Genomic DNA, 25,692 nt, shown 5'->3' with positions numbered 1-25,692 from the left:
TCATCATTGGCGCCCATAATCCGTTATAATGTTTTAAATATTGCATTTATAGTAAATACCTGTAGATAACAATGATTATTTGTTTTCTGAATTATAATTAATATAATTAATACAGGACAATCAACAAAAAATTATTTCGTTTGAAAGTTTATATAAATTTATATTCTAATTTTTTCCAAAATAATCTTATTTATAAAAATATTACGAATATAGAATTGTTAAAATCAAGAAATTCATGTGTGAAAATTTATTGAATAAATATTGCTCATCTTCTTTTTAAATATATAAAATAATAAAAATACATACTCCGTAAAATTTAAAAATATTAACATATATGTGTTTGTAAATGTTGGAAACAAATTTAAATTATCTACATATATATATATATACATATACATATACATATATATATATATAGTTAACATGTAAATTTTTAATAATTATTTAGGATATTTTTTTTTTTTTACAAATTAACATTTCTTCATATATCCGATAAAAATTTTAATTTAAATTTTTTGTAATATTTTTTAATATCATTACTACGAATATAAAAACACACATTATTTTAATTATTTTAAATTAAAGCTCTATGAATTAAAATTGTTCGGTATAAAAGATTATGCAATTTTTTAAAATATACAGAAAATAATTACAGAAATAGAAATATATTTGCAAAAAATATAAGTAAAAGATTGATGAACATATTTGAATATTTATATAAATTGTAGGGTAAAAAAGGCATATACATATAAAAAGATTCTACACTGCATAATCTTTTTTTTTCTTTATTATACGGTTCATTTTATAGAGTTCTCCTGTCACTGCATAATACTATAAATAAACGAATGAATCACTAAATGAATGATATTTAAATAATATGTGATCCATCGTCTTATATGAGGTATTTGTAACAATATTGACACTCTACATCATTCTTCACAGAACACACGTTGCTTTAACTAAACGCAAGATGCATATGTTTTCCACAATGCAATCGTAACTTATTGCTAATGAACGACAAGTGTTGTGTATACATATATACGTATATATACATATATATATATATATATATATATATATATTATATATATATATGTATATATATATATATACACTTTATAGGTTAAGTGTGACTTCCCTTTTAAATTTCAGACACTTTATTTTTATTACTTCATTCAATAGCCGTACGACGTACAGTTGTTTGCAGATTTTTTTTCCTACTTCTCATTTTTTTTCTCGGTTCACCTAATGTAGCGTGTAAATGTGCAATGATTAATTAAGAGACCGACAGAATGGTACATACACCGTTCCTTAAGTCCTTCACACTTTTGCCATTTGCTCGCCATTTCAGTGAAGTAGATATATAGCAGTATCATTAGAGTTACAAGTGAATGATACAGTGAGCGTCATTCGCCGTAGAAAAATGAAACACAGCCATTGAGACTCATATTAAGAAAGCACAAAATTGTTGCTCTCTTTGAAGTTTGTTCTTTCTTTTTCTTTCTTTTTTTCCTTTTATACACATCTTGTCTGCGTTCTCGATTCAACGACAAGCGACGCTTCTCGATTAAATAACATTCATAAAAGTTAGAAGACATTTTTTTTTTTTGCCATCCCACCTAATTTTGCTCATATTTTCCACCTACGCGTGTGCTCTTTTCATTTCTCTCTTTCTCTCGTTTACTTTCTCTCTTTCTTCTCTCTCTCACATTCATATCACGGGCATACGATAACTCAATGCTTTTTTCTTTAATCTTTTCTTTTTCCTTCGAGTATTAATATTTTATCTTTTTCTTATTTTAAACACAGAAAACTGCTCGAGGTAGACACACAATAAGCGCATACAAATTTTTCTGTTTCTCACCAAGAGCAAATCGAACAAGTATTCATTTAAATTTCCGAATATGAGTAACATAAAAAATATGGGAAAAAGAAAACTATGACCTACACGCGACAATTGTATTCGGTGTCAATTCCACATGCACCGATCTTTGACATTGTAACATGTTGTACGTAATAACAACACAGCTTACAATGTTTTTCTCTTTCTCTCTCTCTCTCTCTCTCTTTCTCTCTCTCTTTCTTTCTTTCTTTCTCTCTTTCTCTCGCTTTCTCTCTTTCGTATGTGTGCTTCTTTTCTTAATAATGATTGCAGTCACAGTCAAACGCCACTTTTTTTTTTTTTTTTTTTTTTACATAATATGTAATGAGTACTATTCTTACCCCCTCCCCCCTTTTCTCGCTTTCATTTTTTCACACTTTAATTCTTCTTACTTTAATTGATCTTTGTCTAATCATTCCATTCTGCGTAGATCCATAAAAGTTTCCTAAGGCTGCTCGTCCGATATATTTTAGAGGACCAAACATAATATTTAAAGGTATTTATACAGTACAAATATATAACTGTTCTTCTTAAGAGAAGTAACATAAAAAATAAATACTTAACATGTTAATAAATAGTCTCGTTTATTATATCATCTTCCTATTTCTTCTAAAAATGCTAATACGTTCTAAATCATAATACCGTACATGAATTTATACATTTACCAGTTTACGAAACGGTGGACATCTGACTATCGCACAAATATATTTGTCAATTTCTTTTTTAAATATGAAACATACGACAATAGCTACACATCGCTTAAATTCGATTACGATACTCGAACACCTGTTGGTTCATAATATAGAAAATGAAAAAAAGAAAAAAAAAAAAAAGTACGCATGGAATTAATGACATCGTGATTACTTGACGATCAACACCACTGTTATGTATAAAAATAGCGTTATAACTATGAGAGAAATAAGTATGAAAATACTTTCGTATATAGTTGTTACTTGCATAATCTCTGTCCACCACATTATTCGTAAATGAACATATTTCCAAGTTCACAAGACTAATAACTTACATCGACGCGTCATATTCGTATTCGTTGCCTGAGTGAACAATTGGACAATAAAATCTAGAATTTCTCTTTGATTTGAAGTATATAGTTATAAAAACTTTAATAATGAAATTTACAATAGAATACTGACAAAGTCAATTGTATTCCATTGATTATAAGTTTCGCAAAAAAAAAAAAAAAAAAAAAAAAAAAAAAAATTAGGGGAAAAAAATATATATATATAATATATATATAATTAAAGTTATATATATATTCCATTGATTATGAATTTCGCAAAAAAAAAAAAAAAGAAAAAAAAATGGAAAAAAAATATATATATATATAGAAGAAAAACAAGAGAAAAAAAGAAAAGAGAGAGAGAGAGAGAGAGAGAGAGAGAGAGAGAGAGAGAGAGAGAGAGAGAGAGATGATACATATATATATATATATATATATTTAAAAAAAATTCGAGATAATAGTGTCCAAATGTCACTTATTCTTTTTCTATCGCAATAAAATAACGCAACGCAATACAGCAAAGTCGTTATGCAAAGTTTGCGCATATAGTACCACCTTGTCAAAAAAAAAAATGAATAATAATAGTAAAGTAAGAATAATAGCGGTAGTGGTACTAATCGTAATAATAATAGTAATATTACGGCATGATCTACTCTCTTATATAGACTAAGGTCCAACTAAACAATTGTGCCGTAAAATTGTACACTATATAACGAAAAAGTGATGGATCACTTTTCGTTGTGAATTCTTCTTGTAATGTTCTTGGCAGGGCCTCCGAGTTGACAAACAGACTCGATGATAAATCAATCATATTAGAATTTGAAACCACACACACCATGGTCGGAAGCCAACAATATTATTCGTAACACTATTTGAAAGTTCTAGTTGAAATAATTATTCCCCGTCAAAGAGGCATTCACACCTTGGTCCACTGTCACACGGCATACGATTCACGCACGCGATTGCACTATAAATCTATTAATATAACAGGTATAAGTATGACATGTCTAAAAATCCTGTCAGTTGTCACGCAAATTGAATTTGTACTTTTTCTCACATAGATTAGGTAAGAATCCGACTCGTTTGCACAAAAGATATCGACACATTCTATAAAGCCCTACCAACATCATCAACCAGTAATGACGCGTTTCGCCGTTATTATCTATTATTAATGCGCGTTTATTTTAAGTAGAAACAATGCCCCAAAAACATGTTTTTAGGACTGTAAGAGGCTAGCGTTCAGCCCTCCCCGATCGGACAACAGCCACGTTGTTCTTGATGTTCTCTATTCACTTTTAACGACTTAATATTTCCATTCTTGGCTCGCATAACTGAGCTTAATGCTTTCCTGACATTCAATACCGATTAATTAATACATTTAATATTTGTATTTCGTTAAATTGTTCATTTATCAATTCACATGGAAATTGAATGTCGCAAGATCGTTCGATATCACAGTCGTTTTTCAATTATTTTAATGTTTATGTATTTACGAACATTACTTAGTATGTATATATATATATAGCGTATTGATAAATACAGTTATAAAATATGAGTGCGCCTTTATGTATCCTTATTTCAAAGGGCTTGCTTTTTGTATATTTTTCTTTTTTTTTTTTTTTTTTTTATCTTGTAAGGTTGAGCCAACTAACAGCGTATTTTTGCTCCTTTTGTTTTTATTTCTTTTGAAGTTCCCTTCTGTAACTGCAACCGTATATTTTTTACCCGTTTTTTAAAATGTAAGCTTTCTCGTTCTAGAGCACTCGCATTCAGTACTGCGATCTAAGATTTTTATAACACACCGTATCAATTTTACAGGACAACGTCTTTGTTACGTTTAGAAATTTTAATTAGAGTACGTTAAAATTCAGGTACAAATATACCTGACATTTGCTGAAAATTTTCAGCCTACTCTAAATATAATGACCGAACTTTTAAATAAAATAACTCTTTGAATTAAGAGTTACAGAAGCAATAAGTTTACAGCATCAGACTTCTAAACTTACTTAATATATTAACAGGACGTGACAGAAATATAAACGAGATTTCTAAAAGTATCTTAAGACGCAGCCTGTGTCCTTCTCATAACATCAAAGCTTTCGACTACTGAACACTTTACGCGATTTAGTCGATTAAACCATGATATTGCCGGCGCAACGTCGTCTGTGTCTGGGGACGGCAAAACAACAAAGTACCATTCGTCGCTGGATTATAGTAAATTTAAAACAGGAATCGTGACGAAATCTATGGCGATGGCGGTATGGCGTATCGTGGACGCCTAGTGAAATATATATATATATATTTATATATAAATATATATATATATAAATATTTATGCATAAAAAGAAAGAAAAAAATAGCGCCACTGGTTTAAATTAAATTACACAAGATACTGGCCATTCAGGCGAGAATAATAAAGCACTTGTGCATTTAAAGCTCTATGATTACACGAATCTAGACGCCACGATTCTCGAAGATACGCCCACCACGTCCTTCAAAAATTTTAATAATGAAGCCATAATGAGCCCCATAATCTCGACAGGAGTTCTAAAAAATTTCACTAAGTTTCTTCACTTACTACGTGTCACATCGTTATGCCCTAACTAGACATGAACGACTGCTCGATTTGATTCATTAATGATTATACTATTTGTGTTTTTCAACACGCACGGCAACGAAACCTTGGATGGATCCTATATTTTTGTCTAGTATTTGACAAATCCTAATAACTCTGATTCTCTTAAAAATGAGATCATTATTTTCTATGTTATATGGTGATTTCCTTTTGCAGTTCTTAATGCTGAGATTATATTTGGATTTGCCAATAGTGTTTCGTCGCACGCGAATAAAAGTTATTTATGGAATTGAATAAACACAATTATTTTTTTTTCCTTTTTAGTTTGAAAATTGTAGTGCACAGGCAGTCAGCGAACGTGATTTGTATATACGTGATACTGTCTTTTTTTGTGTATACGTATACACGCGCAAATACGTGCGTGTTGTATCCGATGTGTATGTCGTACGTGTCTTTCTTACATATATTTGAATTTACGTGTACAGTAGTAATAATGATAAAAGTGAAAATAGAGATGGTGATAATGATTTACTTGTCCCACCAATCAGGATCATTACTGTTGACGTTGTTAGCAGAATTATTATACGATGAATTGTTATAGTTACCTCCATAATTTCCGTAACTTCCTATAGAGGGAAATGATTATACACATAATAATCTTAATCATCATTAATTATTGTAACAAATTTTCATTAAAATTTTAAATAAACATTTACTAACCTCCATAACTACCAGGCCTATTGGAGGAACCATTATTGCGAGCAGACCCGGAGCTAGGTTGCTGACGATAATCTCTAGCACCAAATCCACCGCTAAATCGGCCTTTAGTACTTCCAGCTCGACGAGATCCACCTCCAGAATATCTTGCTTCACTAAACATATCGTCTAACCAAGGTGGAAGTTCTTGATTAGCTTCAACTAGGAGAGATACCAAGTCACGTACTAAGTTAATATTCTTATTGTTGAAAAATGATGTTGCTAAACCTGTTATAAGATTAAATTATTTTTAAACGTCAGTCAAAGAAAAGTAAAAATAAATATGAGATAATGTATTATGAAATGAGAAAAAAAAAAAAGAAAACGAACCTAAATTTCCCATACGACCAGTACGACCAATCCGATGAACATACTCTTCTACATCTCCGGGTAAATCGAAATTTATCACATGTTTTACATGTGGAATATCAAGTCCACGGGCAGCAACAGCAGTAGCAACAAGTATTGGCGCTTTACCAGCTCGAAAACGACGTAAAGCATCTTCTCGTTCACGCTGTGTTCGATCACCATGAATGCTAGTGACCGGATATCCCATTTGATGTAAATATTCTTCTAACATATCTGCACCTTTTTTTGTTTCCACAAATACTAAAGTCAATGATTCGGCAGCTAGAATTAAAATTTAAAAGTTAATTGTTAAATATCTGTACGATACGTGTACGATACTGTGTTTCGTAATTTTTCAATTTTTATAACATACAAGGATCTGAAAAATTGCTAGCTTGAAGAAGATCAAGCAAGTAAGAACGCTTATCATGTTCTTCCACCCATACAATTTTCTGAGTAATATTTTCAGATGTAGAACCAACACGGCCTACAGCTAAAAAGATATAGTTACTAAGAAAATCTCTTGCCAACATTTGAATTTCTTTTGGAAATGTAGCTGAAAACATGAGTGTTTGTCTTTCTCCCGTGGGAGGCATTGTGTCCTCCTGAACTATACGTCTTATTTGTGGCTCGAAACCCATATCCAACATACGATCTGCTTCATCCAATACTAAATATCTAAAAATGAAATTCGAATATTATAGTATAAATTAAATATTTAAAACTAATAATTATAAAAGTTTCTATACGAACCGACAATTATGTAATCCGATTTTACCACGACCTAACATATCTACAAGGCGACCAGGTGTTGCAACAAGTAAATGACATCCACGATCTAATTCTCGCATTTGATCTACAATATTCGAACCACCATAGACAACAGCAGGGCGCATACGTGATCTATATGCAAATTTCCGTGCTTCGTCATATATTTGCGTGGCAAGCTCTCTTGTAGGTGCTAATACTAGACCAAGAGGAAAATGTTTGCGCTTTCCAGAAGAATTAATTGGTGGTGGACGTGGCCCGCTTTCATAAATCTGATTTAATATTGGCACTAAAAAGGCCGCTGTTTTACCAGACCCTGTTTGGGCACAGGCCATAACATCACGGCGCCCGATAATAATCGGTATCGCATACTTCTGTACTGGTGTGGGTTTATCATAACCAGCCAAACTAATACTATTCTTTATTATCTCCGTCAGCTTAACTTCGTCAAACTATAAGAAAAATAAGATATATGATGACATATGTATACGATATGATTATTGAAAAAAAAATTATTATTCTATAATTTTAGAACTTACAGATGTGATGTGTGGAGGTATGTTATCCCCAGTAGCCTCAACTGGGATATCCTCATATTTACTAAAATTAATACCAGTATTTCCAGTACCAAATAGTTCCACCTCCAATCGCTCATCTCTGGAAGTGGGTATTGTCCAGTCGATTTCAGAATTCGTCCTACCTCCTTCTCTGTCGTCCTTCCATCGACCGCCTCCCATTCTATGATCATTTCTGTTGTCTGGCCAGCGATCGTTTCTAGGTTCTTGCCAACGATCGTTTCCAGAGTTAACCGTGCGATCTCGATCTCGTTCACGGTCTGAATTGGAATATCTATAATCTCTTCCATTTTCTTGATTGGCACTACGTCTAGTGCGCCCACCAAAATTTCCGAAATTTCCAAAATCGACATCACGAGAGCGCGTATCTCTATAACCTGAACCACCTCTTCCTCTATCACGATCTCTTTCCCTTTCCCTTTCACGATCACGATCTCTTCCTCTATCTCTGTCAGAATACGGTCTTGAGTTGGAAGAAAAATGATGATCTCCGCCAGAAGGCGCGTTACCTATAAAAAATTAATAATACAATTTGTTTTATTATTTATTTTTACATAATGATAAATTCTTTTACATGACAATAATATTATCAAAAGGTTCTACTGACTCATAAATTTTTTCAGTAGCAACATTTTTTCAATTATTAATTTTTAAATATTTCTTCAAAACAATTTAATATATTTATATTTATATATATTTACAATAATTTCTTAATTTAAGAACTTAAAAAATGAAATTAATAAAAATAATGAATATATAAATATATATTCAAAAAATCAAAATCAATTTTTTAATTTTTCATTTAAATTTCAAATTATAAATATAATAAAATAATATATGTATTAATAATATAACAATTGTATATTATAATAATATATATATTATATATTATAATATATTAATAATATAATAATTTATTCCCAGCAATGTATATACAATACTCACTTCCAGATTTATTTCGTAAATGCGGTGGTACGTAGCGACCCCCACTTGGTTGGCGGGAGCCCTGCAAGTCCAGACCAGCTAACTAAAACATAAAATATAAATATTTAAATTTTTCTTGCTATATATTACTGATAAAAATTATTTTATTTTATTTGAATTAAAATAATTTTAATTTAGAAAAAAAGAAAAAAATATAATTAATTATAATTAAAAATTTTATTAAATTAAATTTATTTAGATTTATTATTTAAATTTATTTAAATAATATAAAGAATAATTGAAACAAATAAAAAAAAAATAAGTAAAATTTATTCAATTTTTTAATATTTTTAAAAGTATAAAAAATGATTAAAAAATTTTAATTTTTAATATCTATTGTATTATTGATTAAAATCTATTTAATCATATCTTTTTTTTCTTTATTACTATATTATGTTTGAGTATTTTGTATCTTATTAATGATAATTTATATTAAGAATTTTATATATTAAAAATATAATTAATTTTTAACTGAAAACTCACTAATACTTATATATTACTTTATATATATCAAGATCCAAAAATAAATTATTATAGAAAATATTTTTAAAAAAAATTTCTTAAATGTCATTATTAAAAAATTTACAAAATATATTTATATTTATTACAGATTATTGTAAATATGTATGATTGTTGTAAATATTAAAATTATTTTATATAATTTTGTTCATATATACTTAAATTTGCTACTGAAATGTATGTATCTTTTCATTTTTATTAATAAAATAACTAATAAGTAAATATATTTATTATTAAATAATTAATTATTTATTAAATTGTATCTATGACAACTTTGAGAAATGAAAAAGTTATATTCTACTTCTTAAATAAATGAAATTTTTAAATTGAATATACTCTAATTTCTTTAAAGTAATAATATATATTATATTATATATATTTCATCTAATCACGAAAATTCTGGATATAGTAAAAAAGCAATGTGAGAATGCGTCACAGCACGAGGTTTACTGTTCCCGGAATTGGTTGCCGCCATTACAAAGCTGTACGTCACAAACGAACTTAATGATGATCCAAATCTAAAATTTTCAATGCAAGACAAGATGCAAGAACATTTGATTCATAGAATTATAGGTTATAAAATAACACTTTTGAACATTTACACACAATTATGTACAATATCATTTCTGAAACGATATAAAATGATGAAAGAATCAAATAAAAAAGACAAAGAGAAAAATGGTAGATTGCAACAATAATTGTCAAGAATTTAAAAAACTTTTAATTTTTTACCTGCTGCTCTAGACCTGATCCATTCTGGTTGGCTGCATTACTCATATTACTCCGCCTCGGTGCGTATTTTTCGTGGCTCTGCCGCAGAAGCTCTTTAACTATTATTCGCCTAGACAATCACTAAGCAAAAAATTTCAATTGTTCAATCCTTTTTCCTCTCCTTTCGTTTCTTCCTGAGCTACAAACGAAACTTGTCGACTAAGCCAAGTAGTTAGAATTACAGTTTTTATCTGTCGATAATTCGATACAAAGGAAATTCGAAGACTGGCTACGATGAAAGGCCTCTGGCCACACTTGACGTCGACGCAACAAAAATGGCCGAGCGCCGAAATATTGCTAGCAAGATGGCTGACGACTTATATCCGCCGGATATCGAGAAAACTAAGAGAACATACTCTGCTGGATAATTTTCTAATTGTTTATCATTCCTATTATTCTCACGTATTAAAGTTTGAAACACATTTATGGCTTACACATGATATTGTAATGAAATCTATGAACACGTTGCATTACTTTTTCAATTTACTTGTCTGTTGGTATCCGTGCTCGACATATTGACACATTACTTATATACGAATTTCAGATCAAATACTTAAGCTAAATTCAGATCTTACAGTTTAAAAACACTAAAAACATAAAATCATAAAATTACTATTTCATAATTTTAGAAAATTGATCTTTTAATTGTGTAAAATGGACGATAAGATAATAAAATAATATTTACAAATAAATTTTTTTTAAATGTTTTATTGTACAAGATCCAGAATTTAATCAACATTTTGTCTAATCGTCTTTCTTAGTATCGGTTTTTCCACCTCGGATTCTTCCTGTACGACGCGCAGCAATAAGACCAATCTTACGACCAGCGCTAGTTCCACGTTTAACTGTAGATGCTTTACCAATATGTTGATGATTACCACCACCGTGTGGATGCTCAACAGGGTTCATAGCAACACCACGAACCTGTAAATACGAAAATATATCAAATCTTACAATAATGATTATATTTAATACATATAATATTTATATTAAATTTTATCCTCAGTTAAAGATTTTCAACAAAAAATGTTCAGGTTTCAAATGTCTATAAGCATCATTGATAAATATTTATATTATAATAAAATAAAAATTTTTTATATATTATTAAATACTATACCTTAGGCCAACAGTTCCTCTTAGCCTTGTATTTGTGATATGCACGACCAGCTTTAAGAATTGGTTTATCAATACGTCCACCACCAGCAACAATACCCACCATTGCTCTATTATTAGAAGGTATAACTTTTTTAGCACCAGAAGGCAGTTTCACTCTGGTTTTTTTTGTATCTGGATTGTGAGCTATAACTGTAGCATAATTTCCTGATGCTCTTGCCAATCGACCTCTATCACCAGTTTTTTCTTCCAAATTACAAACAATGGTACCTTCAGGCATTTGACCAACAGGCATCACATTTCCAATTTGAAGATTAGCTATATAAAATATTGTTTTATTAATTTATATAATTTAGATTTTATATCTATAAAATTTATAATTATATCTTTTTTATGAGAATAATTTAATATATTTTAATTTATTATTTTAAGTAAAATTTATTTACCTTTTTTTCCACAATAAAGGAATTGTCCAGTGTACATTCCTTCTGGTGCAATAAATAATTCTTTACGAGTTTTAAACTTATATGGATCTCTAAAATGAACAACGGCTAATGGTGCACCACGACCGGGATCATGAATAATATCCTATAAAAATATAATTTGTATTAATAAACAAACAAACAAAAATTACAAATGTGATTTCATAAAGTATATAACTGTCTCAGAAAGAGCCTCAATATTTCTTCATATTCTCACTCAGAAATAAGTATATTAAGATTCATCACAAATACAATAATAATAATTAGATTAAAATAAAATTAAATTGAAATAAAACAAAATATTAATTAAAAATTGGAAAACTAAACAAACCTTGACAACACCTTTGATGTATCCATGTCTTTCAGAAAAATCCAAAGAGCGAAGTTTAGGTGCTCCCTTTCTCCTTTTTGTATGAGATCTGAAGACAGATCCAGCTCCTTTACGTTGAGCACGAATTACTCGACCCATGATTTAAAATCTATTCATAAAATTACGCAAGACATTAAATTATTTTACTTTTATAATGTACAAATACAAAACGTGATATTGTCTGTTATTTCATACACTAACATAACCTTAAAGAGGTACAAACAAAATTTAAATTCTTTTTTTTAAAAACTAAAATATTTATAGGAATATTTAGAAAATTAATAAATTCACTTAAAAAATAATTATTTTATTATAGATGCATTTTATTTTTACGAATTTAAAACGATTTTGTATCTAAAGTAATCACAGGTTACATACCAAGTAAATCGACATCCGATAGAGAAAGACTTAACCGGAAATTGAGCGATCTGTACAAGTCTTTATATTGGTTGCATTGTTTGCCCGCTAAAATTTTGATTTGATTTAAAATAATATATATTTTTTAAAAGAAAATATTTGATTTATAAATTAAATTATTAAACATAACAATTTATCATTTTTAATTTTGTAATATAAAGAATATATATACTTCTATTATATAAAATATTCTGTCTTATAAGAGTTACCAATTATTAGATCAGTCAAGGAAATGAATATAATTATCAGTATAGTAGAAACATTCAACATGTGTAGACGCGTGAGTATAATTGTAATTTTTTTATTTTGTGTATTAATGACAATTACGTCATATAATTTAAAAAGACAAAAAAGAATTGTTGGTGGTAGAACAGCTGCACCACCTCCTATAGATGATCCTGTTGTTTATGTGACACAAAATGAAAGACAAGCACGTATTTATGGTACTCGAGATCCAAATAAAGGATTTTATGTATTTCGTGGTATTCGATTTGGACTTCCTCCAGTAGGTCGTTATCGATTTCAAGTAAGCGAAATTTTTATTTACAAATGATTTTATTAAAAATGAATTATATATTATTTTATATATAATAATTAATTCTAATAATTCTTTTTATAAATAAAAAAAATATTATTTTATATCATTTAAATAAAAAAAAATTATATTTTTAAACAATTTAAACATTTTACAAATGAAAACTTTACAACAAGGAGATATTTCATATAGAACGAATTTTTTTAATTTATCTTAATAAATCAATAAGTCTGAATTTAAAAAACAATGTTATAATAATATATTTTATCATTATTCAGAATATAGAAATGCAATTTATCAATTTATCAACTCTATTATTTATCAATTCGTACATCCTGTCATAACGAATTTAATAAATATACGTATCTTATTTTGCATGTGTAACAATAACACAGTCTACTTAAATTATACTGATTTTTAAAAACAACTTTTCTAATTTTATTGTTGGTTTTTAATGATAAATAAAAAGGCTATTAATTTTTAGAGACCTAGACCTTTATATTTGAAAGGTGAAATTAATGCTACACAATGGGGATCTCCTTGTCCACAACCTAATAATATTAAAGGCCAAAAAATCGAGGGAAGCGAAGATTGTCTTTTTTTGAATGTATTTACACCTATGCTCCCAGATTCCGGCGATGGATATCCGGTATTAATTTGGATTCATGGAGGTGGTTTTAGAAGAGGTTCTGCTTGCCAGTATGATATGAGGAATCTAATTAAAAAAAAATTAGTAGTTGTGTCTATTCAATATAGATTGGGTTCACTTGGTAATTAAAAATTTATATAACATTTGTGCGATGATATTTTTGAAAAAAAATATTCATTCAGTATTGTTCATTCAGGATTTTTAAGTCTTGGCACAAAGGAATTACCAGGTAATAATGGTATATTCGATATGATGTTGGCGGTTAAATGGGTGAAAAATTATATTGAATATTTTGGTGGAAATCCGAAAAAAATTATAGCATTTGGTCATGGTACAGGAGCTAGTGCTGCCTTTATGCTTGCACTGTCGAAATTATCAAAAAGTATATATCATATCGAGTGTAAAATTCTGCTTTCAATGTTCTATATTTTAACAAATTTGTATTATGAATTTTTAGATACTTTCAGCGGATTGATTGCTATGTCAGGTTCAATTTTATCTCATTTTGCATTTGACAAAAATCCTGCGTCCACTGCGCAATATATCGCTTCGAATAACGGATGTCCTATGAACAATACAGTTGAAATGATTCGTTGCCTTCAACAAATACCAGTTGATAAATTGATACAAGTTGATTCTAGCTTAGAGACTGTACGCTCTGCAATTCAAGGTTTCATATCTAGCTTGTCAACTTTACTAGGCCCTGGTCCTGTAATCGAAGGAAACGATGATGGAAGGTATTTCATATTTTTCAATATTTTTGTAATTCTGGCCTTGATATTACGATTAAAAATGTTACTTTTTTTGAAGATTCCTTCCTAATTTTATTACGAACACACCTGAAAATACTTTAAAAATCGGAGATTTTCCATCTGTACCATTATTGATTGGTGTTGTGAATAATGAAGTAGGAGGAGCAATTTTTGGAGATTACAAAACTGAAATTGAAACTAAATTACGTAATATCCCAAACTTTGTAAACGAGCATCTTGTACCAACGTTACAAAGCACCGTTTCAAATTTTGGAAATACATCCCATTTTTTACCTGAAGCTTTTAATAAATATTTTAATATTTTTAATACTAGAAATAACTCTGCTCATATTGCAAAAATAGCGGAGGTTATGGGAGATTCTCTATACAACGTTCCAGCTTTTCTTACGGCGAATCATTGGGCTAAAAAATCCGAATCGTTTTTGTATAGTTTCGATCACAAAGAAACTCGAAAAAAAAACTGTGGTAAAACTTTTTTATCAGGATTACCTATAGTAAAAGCAAAACATGCTTCAGATGGTATACGAATAAATCATTCTATTTTTAAATGTATTAAGTATATTATAATGCATTTTATTTTGATATTTTTTTTTTATTATTATATTTATAGCTATAATAAGTCACGGTGATGATCTTGGATACATTTTCAAGGAAAATAGTATTATCGGCGAACCATCGCATTGTATCGAAGAATTAAATGAAGAAAATGAACGCGTAGAAAATATTTTTACAAATTTAATAGCTGAATTTGCTAAAAGTGGGAAACCTAACATAACGTTTCCATCTCGAAATGATAATTTATTTCCAAACGTATTTCCAAAGTTTTCTGATGAAATCAATCCATTCATTAGTATTACTTCAACACCTCGCATAAAGGAACAATTCAGGTAATTGAAACACGAATAGAGATTAAATAAATTATAACAAATTTAAATAAATATTTTATATTCCTAACTAATTATTTTAGATACTGTGAAATAGGCATGTGGACGGGTCTTGCGAAACGATTACAATCTACTTCGTGTAATTTTTTTAAAAATACCGTAAATATTGTGGACAATACTCAAAAAATAAAGAATGTTGTTCAAAACGAGACAAAAAATATTATGAATATCAATGATTTAACTAAGATTACAAAATATTCTTCAATATTTTAGCAAGAAAATACATAAATGATTCAGAAGAAAAATATTATTATAAAATCAAAGAATATTATATCTATATTTGATATTAAGAATGCATAGAATATATATAATAATAATATATATTTTTGTTTTAAAATACTAATTATAATTTTTTGGTACATCTTGAAACAATTGTAATATTTCTTCTTCTCCTTTCTCTAATTCTGAATTCGTTTGATTTACTTCAGATGTATTATTTTCTGGACTAGGATTAACGTTTTCCATTGTATCCATACTTTCATCGTGTCTATTGTCAGTTTGTTTCATAATGCTCAATGAGGATATTGAATCTGAAGTTCCTATATCGATTACATTTGATATTGAAGTTTCATTTGCTGATTTTTTGCAAATTTCATGTTCATTTTCTGTTGTGATTTGTTCTTCCACTATATCATTTCGTTCTTCTAAAGAATCTTGATCTGTTTGTACAATATCTTCTTTATTTTGAATGTTTGTTGTTTCATTTTCATTAGAATTTGTGATTTTTAATCTTTTACTTGATGACGGTTCTATACTTTTATTTACAGTTTCATTATTAGAAGAATCTCTTTCTTCTATTATTATATTATGTTCTTGCATAATTTGATCATCAGAAACAAATTCTTTTTGTATTATTCTAAAAAAAAGTATAGATATTATATAGCGATATCGATAAAATTTTGCATGCAAATTTTGTTGACAAATGTTTTTATATAAATATACTTGTAATACTTACTCTACTTGAGTTAGCTGAATAGGTGGAGCATAAGGATGTATGATTTTCTCAAGTTCTGCCAATGCTATTTTAGCTTCTTGAGTGATATGTAAATTATTATCATTTAATGCCATTTCAAATATTTCTAAAGAATATTGAGTAGGTAAAGGTATTAAAGAATGTGGATTCATTTGTGAAGCTCTTAAAACTCTAAGCAATAAGAGACGACAATCAGGATATTCTTTATAAAATTTGTGTTCAGTATTGTTCAAATAACAATCATATAATAAAGATATTATAATACTTTGTACTGTCTGAAAAAAGATAGAAATGATTATATTCAATGTTATAATAACTTTAACATAATACAATAAAATTTAAAATGAAAATTCTTACTTTAAAGAACGTTTGTTTTAAAAACGTTCCGCTACTGAAAAATATATTCTGTAATACATCAAGAACGACTTTACACGTATCTATATCTAGATAATGTTCTTTATCAGAAGCAATTCCATTATTTAAATATATTCCTTTCTCATATTGACTATCTCGCAAACGTTTTAAAGCTCTTTTCGACAAATTTTGTGTCTTTTGAATCTATAACAATAATGTTATAATATAACAAGTAATTGTATTATTAAAAAAAAAAACAAAATAAATTTTTTCCAAATATTTAAACTTACAGTTAGTAAGATACGATCTTTTTCTGGTACTATATCTTTTAACATAGAAAGAAGATATTCATCTGCAATAGTTTCTATACCTGATAATGAATTAGTATTCATTAACCAAGAGTTAAGACATTTATAAACAGATATCCTTACATTTGTAAATGGTTTGTTTCCATTAATTGTTATTTGATTTACTAAAACATTTTCAGTCCATTGCAATGTTTGAAGAAATAATTGTAATATTGTTAAACCAAATGGTAATAATTGTTCCTTAAATCTAAATATTTTAATTTTATAAATATCATTTTAACAATAGTATAACATAGCAAAATTATCATATTCTTACCCATTTATTAATGAATCCAAAACATTGAATAATGCAATATGTAATTCTGGTAAAATTAGATATAAAATTTGTTCTTTAACAGAATTTTGATTCTTTATGTTTGATGGTTGTATTGCTAAACCTCTACATAAAACTTTTAAAATCTCATGTGGTAATACTGAATTTTTTGTGCCCAATCCACTGTAAAAATATAAATTATTTAAACAATTTCTTCTTTTATACATTATATTCAAGTAATTTGTAAATTATTTTCTTACCATAACATATATGATAAGTAAGAACACAAATTTAAAAATCTTTGTTTTTGTTTAAAATAAAATTGAATAATATTTTCTTCAGATATATTAGGCAAATCTAATTTATCCCAAATATTTACATTTTCTAATTCTATTAAATTAGAAAATAATTCATCCATTATTACATGTAAACTATTACAAATAAGTGCTTGATTATATGTCCAACAAGTATAATTTGATTTTGAAACTGGAGGTTTAAATGAACGCTCTGTTGCTTTTGCTAAGAGAGCGTAACATCTTGCACTTGCATTAACTAAATTTTTTTGAGAAGAATCAATTTGTAATAATATAATCTTTTTTATAGATATCTAAATACAAAATATCAAAATACATATGAATAAACACATTTACAAAATATATATAATACAATATATTATAATAGAAAAAATTCATTACCTGAAAACGTTCACAAACTTCAGGATATTGATGTAATAATACAGCAATTAAATAATATATTGGACCACACTTTTTCTCTGAATTCAAATTATTAATTATATTAATAAATTGTTTCACAATTTGTGAGGATACTTGTTTCTGTATTTCAGGAATATCTTTTGACTGGATTATTAAAGAACCTAGAACTTTACAAGAAATAGATAATTCCTGTAAAGTACTATGAATGCTTTCTAATACTTGCATACTTTTTGATATCCATAGTATGCAATATTTTGAAAAAATATCTTTTGAACATTGTGATAAAATTTTGTCCAAAATTAATAAACCATTATATCGAGATTGTGATTGATTTAAATAAGTATTTATAGTGGATATGATAATATTTTGTATTTTATCAATCTAGAAGTAAAAATATATATATATTCGATATTAAAAAAATATATATTTATATTAAAATATTTATTTTATATGAATATTTCTTTTAGATATGTAAGAGGTTATTTTTAAATAATTAATTTTACCTCTTCTATATTAAATGGTATATCTCCGTTGAAATTTATTAAATATTGTAAGAATTCATTATACTCTTTTGAATTATGATCAAAAAAATTAATTAAATCCATTATTGTTGCCATTTTACTTCGACTTCTAATAGTACACGTGCTTTTTACGATTTCATAGATGAGGTTAGTTTTTTTAAATTTTGAAAGTATGATTTAAGCATGAAATATTATTCACAAGTAATATAATTATAATAATGAAATTAAATAAATATGATATATCACACTCATTTTAACATAATGTTACTAATAATAATAAAATAATTATTAAAAAGAAAATAGAAATTTCATTTCAAAAAGAAATATGATAAATAATATGATAAAAAAGTTTACAATTTAAAAATAAACATAAATATATGTAATTAATTATAAAAATATTTAATTTATATTTTATTTATAATATAAAACAAAAATGCATATTAATATTTTATAAATTCAAAAATTAAATTTAACATTAGAAGTATTTTTGATTGTTGCATGTATTTTTATAGTATATCTAATTCTTTTTCATAAAATATGAAAATTAATTATATAATTTAATTATTTTTTCTTAAAAAATGAAAAAGAATTTGATATTTTATAATATAAATATTAAATTATTGAAATAATTTATTATCTATGATATTTATTATTGAAGCAATTTATTTTAAATTTTTCTTTTAATTTTGATTTATATATTTATACATATTTGCATAAATCGCGCGCTTAGGAGCAATTTGAAAGCAGTAAACACCATACTGAGATTCTTTTACGCAATGCGATTGGCCTCAATCGTAAAAGGAATTATTATGTAATTTTGCAATGTACTCAGCAATGACAATTTAAATATTTCTTTTTTCTCTCATAGATTACGCGAATGTTTGATGTTTTTTTGTCAATTGTAATGATTGAAAGTATATTTTTGTCTCAATATATTTTTATATATATATTTTTTGTTCAATAAAATAAATATGTTTAAATGTATATGTACATGTAAAATATACATGTAAAATACAAATAATATACAAATAAAAAAATATTTCTTAAATCATTACATTTTGTTTCAAATATATAATGTAATTATGAATTTTTCTAATTTTTCCAAATCATACAAATTTTATAAAGTATTAAAAATAACTAGGAAATAAATAAAGTATTGGAAATAAATAAAATGATAATTTTATGATATTAAAGAAATTAAATTAATATTTTATATAAAATGTTAAATAGAATAACGCGGAAAAGTATTGGATCGTTTATGAACATGTGTCATCATACCGTTATTCATATGTATTACTTATTTGTATCCCTATTACTTTGATTTTTTATATATTATTTATTAGTTATACTTCCCAAAATATTCGATTCATAATTTTCAACAAATAATATATAACGACCAGATTAAAATATTTAAAAATGTGACTTTTATAGTTGCAAATTTTAAGACAAATTATACGATGATTAAATATAGAAGATATATACATATGTAATTAAATAAATATAGCAAATATTTATAACATATTTATTACAAATACATTTTTGTTTTTCTTTAATTAATTAAATAGATTTGTATCGTTAAAATATGGAGAGAAATGTAAAATTAAACATAAATTACAAATCATAAAAAAAAAATAAGAATAATCAATTAATATATAATAGAAGAATCAATTCAATTTCTTTATGTTTCAAAAATATAAAATTTTTTTCATTAAGTCAATTTTGCGATAATGGAGAAATAAAAAAATTAGTTCGGAAAGCAAAAATGGAATCACAAGTAAGGCGATACAAGTGAAAAAAAGAGTTAAAAGAAAACAAGGATATTTCAATTATATTCACGTACATACAAAGACGCTTGTAGGATATACAGGCGCGGATTGTGTTGAGCCCTAACGCCTACCGGTCATCCTGCCTGATCAGGACAGAAGTTTTCCCCCTCCTGATTTTGCCCTACCTCCCTCTCCTATGCTAGCATCCTTCCTCTCGCCTTCGAGACTCGATTCTAGCAGTCGTTCCTCCTCGAATCAGTTCCCCTACCTACCGGTATCCAGTTATGTTGTGGAGAACGTTGCTCGGGCAACAATTTGTTTGGACTTTTGTTTTGAGAGATATCCCGTAGGATCAGTCGTTCCATAAAGATTATATGGATAATATTACATTATCGATCGTGCGTGTAGTGATCGTGAAAAGTAGTTTCCGCTTGTTTTCTTCGATTTTTCGATAACTTCGTTCAGTACATTTACATTCCAGACCCACGCGTGCTTCTTAGTACGCAGGATCAAATGCGTTTGATGAATACATCCGTGAAAAACGTGAAAATATTTTTCGGTAATCAACATTGTTGAAATTAGTTTCAACGAGATTTCTTTCTGGAATTTTCAATGATCCAATCAGGAATGCGGCGCGAATCGTTAACGGAAAATGGACATTAAAGAAGTATGTAAGAGTAGTATAGTGAATAGCGGAATGGGATCTGTGCATACAGCCATATTGAAAACGATTAGTTTTCGAAGGTGATTTCGCGAAAAGTTAGAAAAGAAAACTATCGAATCGCGATTTATTTTCCACCGTTAGTGGTTTCTTTGCTTCCTTTACGGTCCGTGAGAGAGCAGACCCACCTTCTGACAGGTGGAATGTGGGGACCTAACATAGCCGTGGGGTCCGACAATCGCGATCGCAGCGACGTGAAGCGACTTGTTCAGGTACGTGCTTTTGCTTTGCCCGCGATTCCCGTCTTTTGCCATTTCTTCCCTTGTTTTCGTTTTCCTTTCGTTTTTCTTTTTTTATTTTTTTCCTTTTCTATTTCTTCCCTTTGTGTTTATTGATTATTCCATTATTTTAAAGTGGAAACATGGATTCTACGGAGAAATATTAATTTTCATAAATATATTAATTTATAATAGTAGCATCTTTTCGAACGTTAATCGTAAGGAAACTAGCCGTAAAAAAAGATAGTTGCTCTTATCCATGATACAGGAGTGAAAGTCAAAGATAATCCATTTTAGAATAGACTTCATATATGAGTATCGTATAACTTTATCGTTTAAGGATAAGCAAATGGAGTACCACCGGATGTAAACCAGTTCTTGCATATCGTCTCGTGCCAGATTAATTTTAATACGCGTGTAACTTTAAACGCGGGAAAATATTCAACTTGTGAAAAAGATTGTTTATCATTATTAGAATGACAATAATTTTCATTCACTGTTTCATAGCATTGAGCATACAAGCTGAATGAATTTTTAATATAATTAATTACTTTAAAATACAGCGATATTTTAAAACATATATTTTATTTATTATTGAAAAATTATATCGTAATGTATTTTATTCATTTCATCAATATCAATGATATTTTGTACAATACAAATCAAAAACTTACTTATGAAATAATCTATAAATAATTAACATTCTCAATAATAATTTTAAATAAAAAAGAATAGGAATTTTTTAATCATTTTCATTTATTATCGATAGCAAATTAATGTTATATCTATACTTATCGATATTTATAGTTCACAATTTTAGGATTAAAACAAAGTATTCTAAAATTAGTATGATTATCTATTTTTAAAATCAGCCTGTTAATGTAAGCTAATGGACATTTAGCTAACGCGTTATTTATTTCTTTAATATTCCGTATGATGTAATATCTTAGATGATTATTACAAATATAGTCTTAACTATATACTAACCTCTGATTTAGTCACTCTATAAGTTCTCGCGGTCAGTATAGCAATTTCTAATGCGTTAATATCTAAACATGGCGTAATAATGCATCTCTTTCAATTTGAAATAATGTGCAATGTGTACAAAAGTGCAAATCACGTTATTCATTTGCACGATTCGAATCAAAAGGAAATCAAAAAGATTTTTCAACCAATCATCAATCGTCGTTTCGATGCCATTTTTTTTTCTTTTTTTTTAAATTACAAATTAAACTTCCGTTTCGTATAATTCGAAGAATCAAAAATGGCAAAGATTTGACTTTCACTGAGTAGTGCACTACTTTCACCGAGCCTCTCATACGTAAGAAAATTTCGAAATGAAAAGTTTTCTGATCATCTCATGCGATATGATTTCGTTTAATTAAGAGAGTGAACAAAATTTGTAAAAATCGATATTATTATTCGAAAACAAGTAGTAGCCTATTTTTATTCTATATTACCTTGCAAAAAAATTTTAAATTCTCTCCTGATTTAAAGTTTCGATTCGATTCAGTCATCATTTATAAAATTATCTTTTCCTCGTGTTTCCTACGTGAATAAATATACGATTATAATACGAATATAAATATAATAGAAGCATCCTTACAGCATCCAAGAGTAGAAATTTATGAAATATAAATTCATTTCATTATCTCATCTTGTGTACCCAGCTATTTAAGTACATTATTTCTCGAAAATCGTATCGTGTTCTGTAAAAAACAGTCGGTAAATTTCTCCCAATTTCTAGAATAATTTAAATCTTTCCTCCAAGAATTATATAATTCTTGCAATAATATATTCCGTGACGTTATTCAATTTATATATTTTAAAATGCCGTTTTTTTTTTATTTATTATATAATTCTTCAGAATGAGTGCAATTTTTTTGAAATTGAATTAAGAGCAATAAGATTTCGGTGCCAAGCTTCATTCAATCGATTTTTATTCATAGAAAAAAGATTGCAAGATGCGATAAGAAGAGGCGGAAGATGTTTGAACTACGTTGATTTACATTGTTTGCATTATACGGAATTAAATTATATACACACACGTAGATGATTGTTTATTTATTTCTGACTCACATGTTTATCCACTTTTTATACTTTTTAATCCAAGCCTTCATCACGATATTCAAACAAAAAAATTTTTTTTCCATCGGTAACCCTTCTCGGCTTGTTGTTGTGGCAACACTGTACAAAGTATCCTTGTGTCGGTAATGCAGCGAGGTAACACCATTAGATTCTTCGTAAAAATAATATAATTTTAATATCCATTAATTATCGATCGTTTTTTTTTTAAAAATCGTTTGCACAATAATTTATAAGATTATTAAATCTGAATATTAAATCTGTTTCTCGTCACGATCCCAATTATCTTAATTATCCTATCAGATTATATCGTAGATTGTTCGTTATATAATTCTAACAGAGTTGAAAAATAACACGTGAAACAATCTTGTGTTATTATTCTTCTTCCGTCAAATCAAATTTAAATATCGATTAAAGAAAACGCGCGAGTTTTTCAAGTTTGAAACAACGAGTTTGTTCCTATATTTCTTCTCATAATCACTTTCCATAATTTATCGTCAGATAACACTTATTCTTATTCTTCCTTCGAGCATTTTTCTTTTTTTTAACAAGATTTCCGAGGAATTTTATTTCTGAAACGCATCACAGATCAAAATAGTTATCGCGTTTTAATTACATTTCCTGAAACTGAGGTTTGTCGAATTAAATTTATCACGATTTTAGGTTATTAACAGCTCACGCCATCTTACCTATCTTTCCTTGTAATATCATTACCATTACGCGGATGTTTATCTGGTTCCACGCGTGTCAATTCCAATTTGTCTGATCCGATTTTCGAGATTTTCCATTCTTGTTGACACGATGGATTCAATCTTATTTGAAAAATTTCGTTTTTCCAAGGAATGGATGACGACGAATGGCCATCAAGGATAAGTATATAACGATTCACAGTGACCTTCCAATTTGGCTGATCGGGGTCAACTCGATTACTCGCGAGGTTACTGTGCACCAATCTTTCTCGCTCTTTTTTTATTCGTATTCCTTCCGGAGATATTCCGTTTTTTATTTTTTTTTTTTTTTTTTTCTCGTTCTACTCTACTACGTGCATGCATTACGAAAAAGATTGGGGCGCGTGCGTTGTTATCGAACAATTTGCAATCGCGTTGTTCAAGTTGACGAATTTTGTGTGTGGAAGAATTTTTTTTTTTTTTTTTTTTTCGTAAAAAGTATTCATCGAATGTTCCGACGAAAAAAAAGGACGAAGCTTTATCAGTTTGTTGCACTGCACCAAACTGACTCGACCGTCGTAATTGTAATTAAATCGAAGGGTGTACGATTTAATTCAATTAATATTCTTATAAAAAGTATTAAATATAAAGGATAAACTAAAATAACAAATTTAATTATATATTGATAATTTGTAAATTCTAAAAAAGAAAATCTTTCAATTAAAATTATTAATCTAAAAAGTAAAAAAAAAAAAATAAATTAATTTCGAATGAAATTTTTTTTTTTTTTTTTTTTTTTTTTCGTAAAAAGCATTCATCGAATGTTCCGACGAAAACAAAGGACGAAGCTTTATCAGTTTGTTGCACATTCACCAAACTGACTCGATCGTCGTAATTGTAATTATTGTTGGACGAGTAATTATATTTTCATATCAATTATCCGTGCACATCGGAAGATATCTTTCGTCTCGATATATATTTATTTATAGATGATTATTGCAGAGAGGGAGGGGCGGAGGGGGGGGGGATTGATAAGGAAAGTATGCTTTGTTTATTGTTGCGTTGATTACAAAAAAAAAAAAAGAAAATAGATGGCATTTTTTCTTTCGAGATAAGATAGATTTTTTAGAAACAATGATTATGAAAATACACGTTTTTTCTTTTTCCACGATACGTTTTTAAAAGTTTGCTTTTTTGGAGGGGGGAGGAGGAGGAGGAGGAGGAGGAGGTTTATTTTCACGTTGTGCGTTGTTCTTCCTCGTGAAATTTTTAAAGATAATAAATTTCTAGCGAATTAAGAACTTGCTCACTTTCTTAGTTGGAAATAATTCTTTGCGAATAATTTCACGCAATTTGAAGATGTTTTATTAAATGATGATTAATCAATTACGATTAAAAAAATGGGTAAAAAAATTCAAGGATTTTTTCTTCCTCCTTAATTGCTTTACCTCCTCTTCTTATCCTGTGCAATTTATAAGCAAAGTTGCGAACTCTTGCATAATTATGACAGTTTCCACGCAATCGTCTATTTTTGTATATAATTGTAATTAATATCAAGCGCAAAACTTGTCGG

At 28.0% G+C, this 25,692-nt stretch overlaps 4 protein-coding genes across 6 annotated transcripts; 1 reads left to right on the top strand and 3 right to left on the bottom strand.

Moving 5' to 3' along the window:
• Positions 1–5,778: 5,778 nt before the first annotated feature.
• bel (ATP-dependent RNA helicase bel) lies at positions 5,779–10,882 on the bottom strand. Its single transcript, XM_003692691.4, has 8 exons — positions 10,158–10,882; positions 8,868–8,949; positions 7,887–8,431; positions 7,333–7,799; positions 6,953–7,257; positions 6,562–6,861; positions 6,196–6,459; positions 5,779–6,101 (listed from the first exon to the last, which is right to left on the bottom strand). Exons 1-8 carry the CDS (start codon positions 10,200–10,202, stop codon positions 6,004–6,006), a joined length of 2,106 nt encoding a protein of 701 aa, XP_003692739.3. The 5' UTR covers positions 10,203–10,882; the 3' UTR covers positions 5,779–6,003.
• On the bottom strand, positions 10,817–12,936 carry RpL8 (ribosomal protein L8). 3 transcript variants are annotated; one of them, XM_003692688.4, is made up of 6 exons: positions 12,788–12,936; positions 12,540–12,626; positions 12,123–12,270; positions 11,756–11,897; positions 11,314–11,627; positions 10,817–11,120 (listed from the first exon to the last, which is right to left on the bottom strand). In XM_003692688.4, the coding sequence occupies exons 3-6, from the start codon at positions 12,258–12,260 to the stop codon at positions 10,941–10,943; spliced, it is 774 nt and encodes a 257-aa protein (XP_003692736.1). In that variant the 5' UTR covers positions 12,261–12,270; positions 12,540–12,626; positions 12,788–12,936; the 3' UTR covers positions 10,817–10,940. The 3 variants fall into 3 exon arrangements, with proteins under 3 accessions (XP_003692736.1, XP_086772601.1, XP_086772602.1); XM_086916475.1 differs by having other exon boundaries at positions 12,751–12,933; XM_086916476.1 differs by lacking the exon at positions 12,788–12,936 and having other exon boundaries at positions 12,363–12,559.
• Positions 12,841–15,848, top strand: LOC100865661 (pyrethroid hydrolase Ces2a). The gene is made up of 7 exons (XM_012485179.3): positions 12,841–13,104; positions 13,598–13,883; positions 13,959–14,144; positions 14,220–14,499; positions 14,573–15,054; positions 15,146–15,422; positions 15,503–15,848. The coding sequence occupies exons 1-7, from the start codon at positions 12,847–12,849 to the stop codon at positions 15,690–15,692; spliced, it is 1,959 nt and encodes a 652-aa protein (XP_012340633.3). The 5' UTR covers positions 12,841–12,846; the 3' UTR covers positions 15,693–15,848.
• Positions 15,088–18,999, bottom strand: LOC100865542 (proline-, glutamic acid- and leucine-rich protein 1). Its single transcript, XM_012485182.3, has 8 exons — positions 18,644–18,999; positions 18,123–18,521; positions 17,688–18,034; positions 17,431–17,610; positions 17,097–17,361; positions 16,810–17,010; positions 16,435–16,727; positions 15,088–16,335 (listed from the first exon to the last, which is right to left on the bottom strand). The coding sequence occupies exons 1-8, from the start codon at positions 18,755–18,757 to the stop codon at positions 15,819–15,821; spliced, it is 2,316 nt and encodes a 771-aa protein (XP_012340636.2). The 5' UTR covers positions 18,758–18,999; the 3' UTR covers positions 15,088–15,818.
• Between the last annotated feature and the right edge of the window lie 6,693 nt (positions 19,000–25,692).

The sequence above is a fragment of the Apis florea genome, unplaced genomic scaffold (assembly GCF_048593485.1).
Source record: "Apis florea isolate Af1SG1 unplaced genomic scaffold, ASM4859348v1 contig_3802_pilon, whole genome shotgun sequence".
In the NCBI taxonomy this organism is placed as follows: Eukaryota; Metazoa; Arthropoda; class Insecta; order Hymenoptera; family Apidae; genus Apis; species Apis florea.
This window is presented reverse-complemented; position numbering and strand designations above follow the sequence as displayed.